At 32.5% G+C, this 10,334-nt stretch overlaps 1 protein-coding gene across 13 annotated transcripts; it reads left to right on the forward strand.

Moving 5' to 3' along the window:
- Positions 3,938 to 8,101, forward strand: LOC107632046. 13 transcript variants are annotated; one of them, XR_002360034.1, is made up of 6 exons: positions 3,938 to 4,313; positions 4,408 to 4,462; positions 4,681 to 4,745; positions 4,917 to 5,073; positions 5,199 to 5,289; positions 5,393 to 5,951. XR_002360034.1 is itself a non-coding variant. In XM_021119983.1 (5 exons), the coding sequence occupies exons 1-5, from the start codon at positions 4,233 to 4,235 to the stop codon at positions 5,231 to 5,233; spliced, it is 369 nt and encodes a 122-aa protein (XP_020975642.1). In that variant the 5' UTR covers positions 3,938 to 4,232; the 3' UTR covers positions 5,234 to 5,951. The 13 variants fall into 13 exon arrangements, 5 of the variants coding, with proteins under 5 accessions (XP_020975642.1, XP_016191169.1, XP_016191168.1 ...); XR_001618673.2 differs by adding an exon at positions 7,416 to 8,101 and having other exon boundaries at positions 4,681 to 5,409; positions 5,698 to 5,792; XR_002360039.1 differs by adding an exon at positions 8,002 to 8,101 and having other exon boundaries at positions 4,681 to 5,409; positions 5,698 to 5,792.

Here is a 10,334-nt window from a genome sequence, read left to right on the forward strand (position 1 = left end):
ATGATAAGTGTCATGCAGTGCAAGTTAGCAACTTAATTATTATTATGAGGAAAACAAATTATAATTATTTATATGGGCAGCATTTTGAGGATTCCCCGGCGTGTTGGCGTGTGTCTCGCAAATTGATGGTGAATCAGTTGCCGGCTGAAAAGAAGCCAACATTATTTTATTTTAATAAATCAGGCACAGAAGCCACTTTGCACACTGATTTCAGAAATTAATTAATGGTAATTAATCTCCTCCAAGTGGCACCTTAGCTTTATAGAATACTCCATAATTAATAACTAAACAAGTGAGAATGTGCACCCTATTGTACCACCAACATTGAGTGATGCCAATGGGAGCAGGAGATAGTAGTTGCGCACTTCAAAGTCAAGTGTTGGGTGACACGCTCGAGAGAGTCATAAGGTACAGTCATGGGGGAGCAGGGCCACGTGTCAATGCCTTCTTCCGTGGACTTTGCCCATGCCTCCTCATACAAACACCTTACAACACTTTTTTATTTGATTGGACACCCAACATTCTCAGTTAGGATTTGAATTTCATGCCCCATCAACTTGTCAAAATGCGTGGCAAGTTAATCATTGTTATATTAGACGGAAGGGTATCGTAAAACAAAAGTTAGTTATAAAATTGAAAATGATAGAATAAAATTTTACATCTAAATTATAATTTTAACTAACTCCAATCAAATATTTTAAATTTAAGTGTGTACGTTTTATGATTATCGCTGCTTTTTTTTTTTATCATTATCATCAATATCAATATTTTGCTAATATTTTCATTGGTTCTAATTTTTTTAGTGTCATCATTGAATAATTTTAGTTTATTTCTTAGTTTATTTGAAGTTTATTTAGATTTAGAAATGAATTCGATGAATTTTTGTTGATGATTGAGTCTTTTTTACTACTTGTTTAAATTTGAACTAATTTTAGTTCATTTATGAAGTAATTGAGATTCACATGCTACTGATAAGTATTGACTAAATTTTTTATTCCTTAAGTAATTTTGGTTCATTTCTTAGTTTAATTAAGGTTTATTTGGATGCATAAATAAATTTGATGTGTTTTTATTGATGATTGAGTCTTTTTTACTGCTTGTTCAAATCTGAACTAATTTCGATTTTATTTGTGTATTAATTGAGGTTTACTTAATGCTGCTGATAAGTATTGACTAAATTTTTTATTTTTAAGTGATTTCGGTTCATTTTTTAGTTTAATTGAGGTTCATTTGGATCTAGAAATGAATTCGATGTGTTTTTGTTCATGATTGTTCAAATTTGAACTAATTTTGGTTTATTTGTATGTTAATTGAGGTTCACTTTATGCTGCTGTAAGTATTGACCAAATTTTTTAGTAAAGAAAAATAAAATTATTCATTATCACTTTATTCAATTGCATTAGATTCCATTCAATTTGTCTTGAAAGTCATCCCAACCTTTGGGACAAAATTGTTGATTGACAACACACCTAGACTGCAAATGAACTGAAATATTATTATAACAATACCATTGTGTATGTCATAACAAATGAACCGAAAATTGTGTATTCTATAAACTCAGATACTCCTGTCGGTATATTTGATCTTGTTATCTTGCACAATTTAAAATTCTTCATCCTCCTCATCCTTATTTTCTGTTCCTTTTTCTTCTTTTTCATCTTTTTTTCTTCATCTTCTCATATTTCATTTTTTCAAAATTCTTCTTGCATTGATTTACTTTCTTAAAAGAAATAAAACCAAAAAAATAGAAAAAAATATCAAATAAAAAAATAATAAATAACTGTAATAACATAAAAAAGAGAAGGAGAAAAAAAAAAACAAAAACAAAATGTAACAGCAATATCACCAATAGAAAAAAGAGGAAGAAGAGTACGAAGAATAAACATAAAGTGAAGGAAGATTTTGTTTATATTAGAAAAACGTGTTTGTATACGTTACATATAATGAAAATAATTTTTCTTAAGTTTAGGCCAATTTAATTGAATTTGATGATTACTAAAAATACTTAGACATATAGCCACTCTCGAAATGATATCCTATTTAAACTTTATTTTAAAACAATAACAAAATAGTCAAAATGGATACATAATCGTAAAACAACTAAAAGTACCTGCAAAAAGCGTAAAAGGGAGATGTGTTCAATTCCTTTCTATGTTCTATAAACACGGTTTATATATACGTTATCTTGAACGTTTAATTTCCTTTACAAATACCCATATTGTTGTATTAAAAATGGTCCAAATATTACATAGTTATTATACCTCGATCAAGTTTAGATAGAACAGTATTTATATCTTAAAATTTTACTTTTATCTTCTATATGCATAGTAATACATTTGATCAAATGTTAAACATTGAAATTTTACACTAACTGCACAGTATATAAACATTAAACTCTAAAAGAAGAGTTGGCCCAAATTAAATTAAAAGGCCTAAAATTATTGTCTCCACTTGTTTGACTTATTAGGCACATACATCCTTCAATTCTTAATCTACAGGCAATAGGTGCTTTTAATTTACCACTTTAACTTTTAGGTTCACAAGGATCGGAAAGGCACTGGTAGATTCCAGTCCACAACACTAAAATCTCTATAAAAGTTTTTAAATATACCGATACACTAGTATATTATATATATTTTTAATAATTAAGATTAACGGTTAAAAATGATTGAAACAGTAATGTATATACTTAAAAGTTTTTCAAATTTTTAATGGATAAAATTTTTTTTAAGTATAACGATACACTGATATTTCAGTAATTTTTAACCGTTAATCTTAATTATATATCTTATATATTTTTTTATAATTAAGATCAACGATTAAAAATTACGTACACTTAAAAAATTTTTAAATGGATATGGTTATCATTATTCGGTATAATATAGCAGCTAGTTCATGTCCTTCCAACAGAATGAACATCTATGATTATTATAGATTATTCCTTCTAATAATAATTAATGGGTCAGATTCTGGCACAATATACCTCCCTTTATGGGATGTCACAGATCATGCCCTAATAAGGCTGTTCTAGACATTGTTTACTTTTTTCCTCAAACCCTTATTAATTAGCAGCATTCTCACAATCACATGCATCATGCATGAGCTTGCTTATTTAATTTCAATCGCATAGAACCTTCAAACAATGTTCTATTTTAATGTGACCTAGCTACAGGGTAGGAGGAATCCTCATAAGGAGGTTAGGGCCAAGAGATATATGATCTTCCGTATGCAATAATATACACTTAAACCAAACAATACACCCACACGATTGTTTTATTGTTAAAAGTTTTAAAACAGGGAAGAATTAATCATATTTTAAGGCCAGTACCCAAAAAAAAGGGGGTAAAAGAATAAAATACTATACTAGTTAGGTTATATCCGATCCGATACGATCCGTGTGCAGCCCTAATACTAATTGATCACATGCAAATGCCCTCTATTAAAGGAATTTGAGGAAGCAAATAAGCAATAATAATTCGGCTTGTATATTTCGGAGGTGATCAAAGCTACTCTACTTTAAGGGAATCTACATGCCATCAGCATCAATAAAAGTATTAAGTAATATTTGTATATCGATTATAAAACAGTAGAAGTTGAAACTGATTATTTAATTTAAATGTTTGAATACTCATATTATTATATAATATGGACTCTCAGATTATAGTTAATTATCAAAACATTCGTTAAACCAAAATTTTAAAAGTTCGAAAACTCCATGTCTCCATCATTGATGTAAAATATTGCAAGCGAAACCGATTGAAAGAAACTTTAATCTAATTGTTTAATTTGAATTGAAACTCCTAATAAAGAAAATCGTTTAACGGTATAAACTGCTATGCATATATACTAATATACTAATCATATTCATTTGGAATTAAAAAAATAATAATAATAAACTAGAAGTAACATATACGTGTTTGATATCGCCTCATTTTCTCCTTCTATTATCTCCCCTTTATTTCACGCACTCATTTCCTCTTTCGCAATTTCGAGAAACTCTAGCTCCCTTATTCCCTTTATTCCCTCCTCGATAGGTTACTCTCTTCGTCTGGTCTAAATCTTCTGTCTCTGAGTCCTGTGCGTTCTTGTTCTTTAAATTACAGGTCTCTGTGGGTCGTTTGCAATTTGCCTGTCTCTGAGTATCTCAATGTGAAGGGCTGTCGTGGTGATAGGTTAGGGTTTCCAGATATGAGATTCGATTTCTGGGAGTGGATTGTGAGAGAAAAGAACGGATGTCTAGTTCTCTGAGTGTGGTGGTCTCTCTCGTTGTTTCTAAGAAACCTTATGTTCTCAACTCCGTGTTCGACAATCTGGTTCGTATTTTGTTTTCAATCGTCACTATTTCTTCATTTCGTTGTTTCATTCAATTTAACGCCAAGAAAACCAACCTACTTTCTTTGGTTGCAGCTGATGTCGCAAAAGTCACAAATTGGAAAAGGCGATTTGAACAAAACCAATCCGAGTAAGTAGCGTGGGTTGTTGTTCTGTTGTAGGTAACTGGTGTTTTTTTTTACCTCACTCATGTATTAAAGTAAAGTGGATGAAATAATTAGGGATTAGGGTTTTTCAGCGCTAAGATGTAAAAACTGTACGTGATGATAACGAGTTTATTTGAAATTTAAGGTGTTAGATATTTGTAGTCTTGTGTACTATTTGGTGATTTTTGTATGGTGTTGTCAGGCTTGCTGGGAATAAAAAAGGAATGGTGGTCTTCAAAGGCTACGGAAAAACTAGAAAGTGAAAAGGTATCAAAGACCCTAATAAACCAAAGAGGTAATTTAGTGCTTTCTTCTTTTTAGGGTAGGTATGCAAGGCTTTTCGATTCATTTAATTTAAGTGTTTTTGGATTTGTTATTTTTGAGTTTCATATTACATTTTCGATCTCAGAAGGAAGAGTCTTTGTTATTTTTGTTCAGATTTTCAGTTGGCGATCAAGGATAGTTTACTTTCCGATTTTCACAACTGCAGGTGTGGGCGAAAAAATAATTGAAATGGAAAAGCCTAAATTGGAACCGTCCAAATTGGCATTAGGGAAGGAGAAACTGTTGACAGCACAAAAGGCACTAGAAGAAGGTACTCTTTATCATGTATTTTTGGACCTTACATTATGTGCAGAAAAAAAAAAAAAGATAATGGTGTCACATGATAGTTTTATATTACCATAGTTAAGTTGAGTGCTAACTTTTAACTGTCAACAGTTCGAGCCCATAAGAAGACAAATATGGTGTACTAGACTTCACTGAAAAGAAAATTTCTAAGGTTACAATGATACCCACTAGCCATGGAGAAGTATGTCTTTTCTTTTTAATCTGTCTGAGAATCTTCCATCACAGGGATAACTGTTCTATTTATGTATGAGTAACCCAGTGATGCCATTGTTGCTGTAGTGCAGACATTCAATATACTAAGGTATGAGGTTCTTCAGAAATATGATACTCATTATGATGTCTTCGACCCGTTTGAATATGGAAATATTCAAAATGAAAGGGTATATCGTTCTTCACATTCATTATTACTTTTCTTTTCACCATAGTATGCTAATTCTAAATGCTTCTTGCTGGTTGTCTCATGCTTAATTGCACAGAATGCATCTTGCTTTGATTCTTTACATGCCATCAAACTTGATAATAAGTGTTTGGGGGTTATGAGTTGCTTATAGCTTCAGTGTAATACAACATTTCTTGCTCACTTGTTCAGGAAAGCATGCTTAAATACTACGGCACCTCAAGCATCGACGATTGTGATGAACTCATACTAGACTCATATTTAGCATCTGAAGCCAATGAAAATGAGTACATTACTTCATCCCGAAAAATGCAACCATACCTTTATATGCATGTATATCTTGGTTTCATTCCTGAGTGGCCGGCATATTCTTTTTCTTTTCAGACCTATTGTAGTTGGACCAGAAAAAGTAGCCTTAGTTGCTTCCCTCAGGTCAAGAATTCCTATTCAGTAGCTCACTGTTGACCAAAGCACTCACTACAAAAAAAAGGCCTATGGTCACGGTACCATGACCATAACTAGTGAAAAGGGTGACCATAGGTCTATGGTCACGATTTTTGACCTATGGTCACGGTTTTTTCACCGTGGCCTATTATGTCGTGGCCATAGATCTATGGTCACGGTTTTTTTTATCTATAATCACGGTTTCTATGGTCACGGTTTTAGTGTTCAAATTCTGGTACTTTAGGCCACATTTTTTTTACCGTGACCATATGTTAATCTATGGTCACGTGTAAAAACTGTGACCATAGCCTAATCTATGGTCACGAGTTTTCACCATGACTATAGCATCTATGGTCACCCCGCTTAAAATCGTGACCATAACCTTAACCGTGACCATAACCTCTATGGCCACTCCTCCCCAAAACCGTGACCATAGCCATATCTATGGTCACGGTCAAAACCGTGACCAGAACCTCTATGGTCACTCCTCCCGAAAACCGTGACTATAGCCTTATCTATGGTCACAGTTTTGGCTGTGACCATAGCCTCTATGGTCACCCCACCTAAAATCGTGACCATAGCTTCTATAGTCACCCCTCATTATACCGTGACCATAGCCTTATCTATGTTCACGGTTTTCACCGTGGCTATAGCTTATCTATGGTCACCCCTCCTTAAAACTGTGACCATAGCCTTGTCTATGGACACGATTTTTCGCCTTGATCATAGGTTTATTTATAGTCACGGTTTTCACCGTGGCCATAGCTTATCTATGGTCACAGTTTTTACCGTGACCATAGCCTGTTTTATTTTATGAGATTTTTTTTAAAGCATAATCACATCCCAAAATGATGATAATCACAAAATAAATCTAAGAATGAGAGATTCAATAAATGTAAAACAAAAAAGTTTCATTAAAAACTAGATATCCATTACAACACTAATCAAAATAGGGTGTAATTTATCCATTACATGTAATATCAGATAAAGTCTCTTATCAAAAAGTAAAGAACACATCAAAATAATAAATTTAGATAACCAAAATCATTATAAGACCCATCCCATCTTATATTTGTATAGAACATATTTTCTTCACATCATGTCCTCCTGCTAGCAAAAGAAATAAACATGTTAGAACAAAACAAAAATGTTTTTGATGATGCATGCAGTACAGTTGAGTAATGAATATGGAACACAAGTTTAATAAGTCAACCAACGTGAAAATTTCAACCACTAAATAACAGGAGCATTTGCTAGGGTTTTGAGCCACATAAAAAGGACATACTAAGTATAATAAGAACTAGCAACCTTCTGCTAACAAGCTAGATTCTATTGTAGATTCGCTTAAGGCCAATAAATCAACAATAAATTTAACATCAACAGCAATCAGCCACTATTAATTTAACTACTAATTTTAAAAGTACTTACTTCCATATCTTTTGACACATGGTTCGATCCCAATGAAGGAGGAATGCTTCGCCGCGCATCATTTGGTGCACTACTTGCGTCAGGCAGAGATTGTTGGGCAGCTTCTATCATTACTTGCACTTGTTCTGCACTCATACCAGGATTAACTTGTTGCAACAACGTTTTGATCAAATTTGTTAAACCATCCAACTTGAAAGTTAAGTTATTTTGATTTTTCTCCATAGTTGAAACCACTTCAGTATGTTGTTGTTGCATTTGTTGGATTTGGTTATCCTTTTTAAGAGAGAATTTTGTGACTAATCGACCATAGAAACGAACCCTACCATATCTCTCCTTTCCAAAAACCGTTTGAAGTGTTTCATCATCACTGTATCCAGCTTACTTCAAATTTTGAAGATGATCCTATTACACACAAGTAAAATTGAAATAAGTTCATGTGCGCATATGCTGAAAAAAAAAAGATTTACATATTTTTTTTAGTGTACATTTCTAAGAAACTAAACAACTCACAATCGTATCTTGTGTTTCCGAATCAGTCTTTCCTTTCTTGTTAGCACGAGTTACAACAAACATTTTCAGACTGTAATGGATTTTTATTGTCTTCCTTCTTTGCATGCTACAAAGAAATCACTAAAATTACTCGAAGTCGGCGCTGAAGAGCTTGAGACAGCGGCGGCAATGAGGGACTAGGGTTTTGTACTTTTAATTTCCTTCAGAAGTCTCACTCTCACAGAGTGTACGAATTGGGAGAAGAAAGAAGGGGGTTAGTTTCCTTAACTTCATTCGTTTTTTAGTTTTAGCCTTTTAGGGTTTTCATATTCTTTTTTACTAAATAAAGCACAAAATTTAATAATCGATTTAATGGTTAAATTTTTAGTGTATAAAATTAATTTTTATATTGTTCCGATTATTTTATACCGTAACATAGCTAGTATATATATATTTAGAATCTTTTAATTTATTTGTGCATTGCACGAATCTTTTACTAGAGAGAACATAATTTATTTATTATAGATATATGATTTAAGAGTACATGATAAAATATTATGAGTAAAACTTTTTAAATTATTTTTTTAATAAATACATTAAAAATTTTCAAGTTGTAACCTTAAAATATGTTTTTAGCGCATTAGCTAAATTCATTTATTATTTCGTGTGAGTTTTGAAAGTGAAGGGGCAAAGCAAAATTCTCCAATCAGAAACCTTACGATGCAACTAGATCCTAAAAAGAAATGTTCAAATGAATCAATCATCCAATTTGTAATTTTCCAATCATCATAAAAATCTAAAATAATATTTACAGTCCAAAGAAGAAAGTCATGATTTGAAAGTAGACAGGTTTCTTAACCATGTTGTTCTCTGTCTCCACTCTCCACGAATTAATTATTTTTGTATTAAAAAGGTGAAATAATTAATTTCCAAAATGAGAAAGATAGTTGACTTAAGAATGAAGGAGCCACAAGCAATCAAAAAGATTTCTATCGTAGTTGGAATATGCTAGAAAGCCGTATGTGAATGAAAGATAGCAGGCCGCATGCAAATGAAAGTTGACTCAAAAAGCTCGAAACCAATTCATGCTTTATCTTGCTTTCCTAAGTTTATCCAATTTCTCTGTCAGAAAAAAAAATGTTTATCCAATTTCTAGAGGCCTCGACTTGAATCTCGTACCATAATTTAAATTAGTAAGTAATTAATCAATGAAAAAGTCTAGAGGATCAGTAACTTTTATGTTTTTTGGCCAGTACTTAACCATCAAAATAAAAATGAGTGATTTTTCACCATTAGATATAATGTCACACCATTAAAAATACTATTGATGATCAATTAATGATTACAAAACACCAAAATTGCTGGCCCCTTAACATTTTTCTTAATCAAATACTAATAATCCTTAATTTTCGTTTGTTTTTCCCTTTTGTTTGCATTGAAAAAGTAGTGTGGACTATTTGTTATAAATTTCTTAAAAACATAAAGATTAAATTGTGTATGGATGGGTCATTTTCAAATTGATGAAGCAAAAGACGGGCACAAACAGTTATTAGCGTTGAACACTTGGTCAGTTAGATGAGGGAAGAATAGGGGTAGCATAAGAACACTTTATAGGGTCAAAATTAAGACAAGTCAAGGAATTGAAGGAAACCCAGTTGCAATTGACCTAAGCCATAGGTACAATAACGCTATCACAGCATGAATATTGAATACTGCTTCACGTTATCATGGTTTCTGTTTCTTCGTAAGATTCCACTTCTCTAACTAATGATTCTCCAATGCAATGCTACTGTATATATATATGCAAACACCCGTACACAAACAAGAAATTACAAATCAGTATTTCCTTAAAAAAAAAGATCATGTACACTGGTGGGATGTGATGTGATGTAATAAGTTTTCTGTTCTGGCGTTGTACTAGGGAAAATAAATAAATAAAGGGTAAGGGTAAAAATTATTACCCCCCAGTAAGGCCCATTTATGAGGGTGTAGAGGTATAGTTAAGTGGGCCAGGCTTCCATTCACATGATTTTGAATGTTGGGCCTAAAAGAGGAACTATGTGGACAGTGATTCCTATAGCTACACATCCAAATATAGTTCTTCTATAACGAACTTTTCCACCGCTTCTAACAGTGCCTTAAAAAAAAGAAAAGAAAATTGAAAAAACGTTATTGAGCAATGAGCATGGTAGGACTAGTAGGAAAACCTGAGACTGATGAATGAACAATAGAAAATAGTAATGGAGATGGTGTGAGAAAATAGAAACCTCGTGGGTGACATTATTATTTTTCAAATGATTGAATTGGGGATGAGCTGTTCTTGATGAATGTAGGTCCAGTATTATTCGTCTGGCCTACGACATATCTACCATGTAATCTACCTATTTGTCTTGTATCCCCTAAAGTAAACTAGTACTTCTTTTCTGCCTCTCTGTCTCAGAGCCTACACATTCATTCTTTGTAGAATG

The sequence above is a fragment of the Arachis ipaensis genome, chromosome B03 (assembly GCF_000816755.2).
Source record: "Arachis ipaensis cultivar K30076 chromosome B03, Araip1.1, whole genome shotgun sequence".
Lineage (NCBI taxonomy): Eukaryota > Viridiplantae > Streptophyta > Magnoliopsida > Fabales > Fabaceae > Arachis > Arachis ipaensis.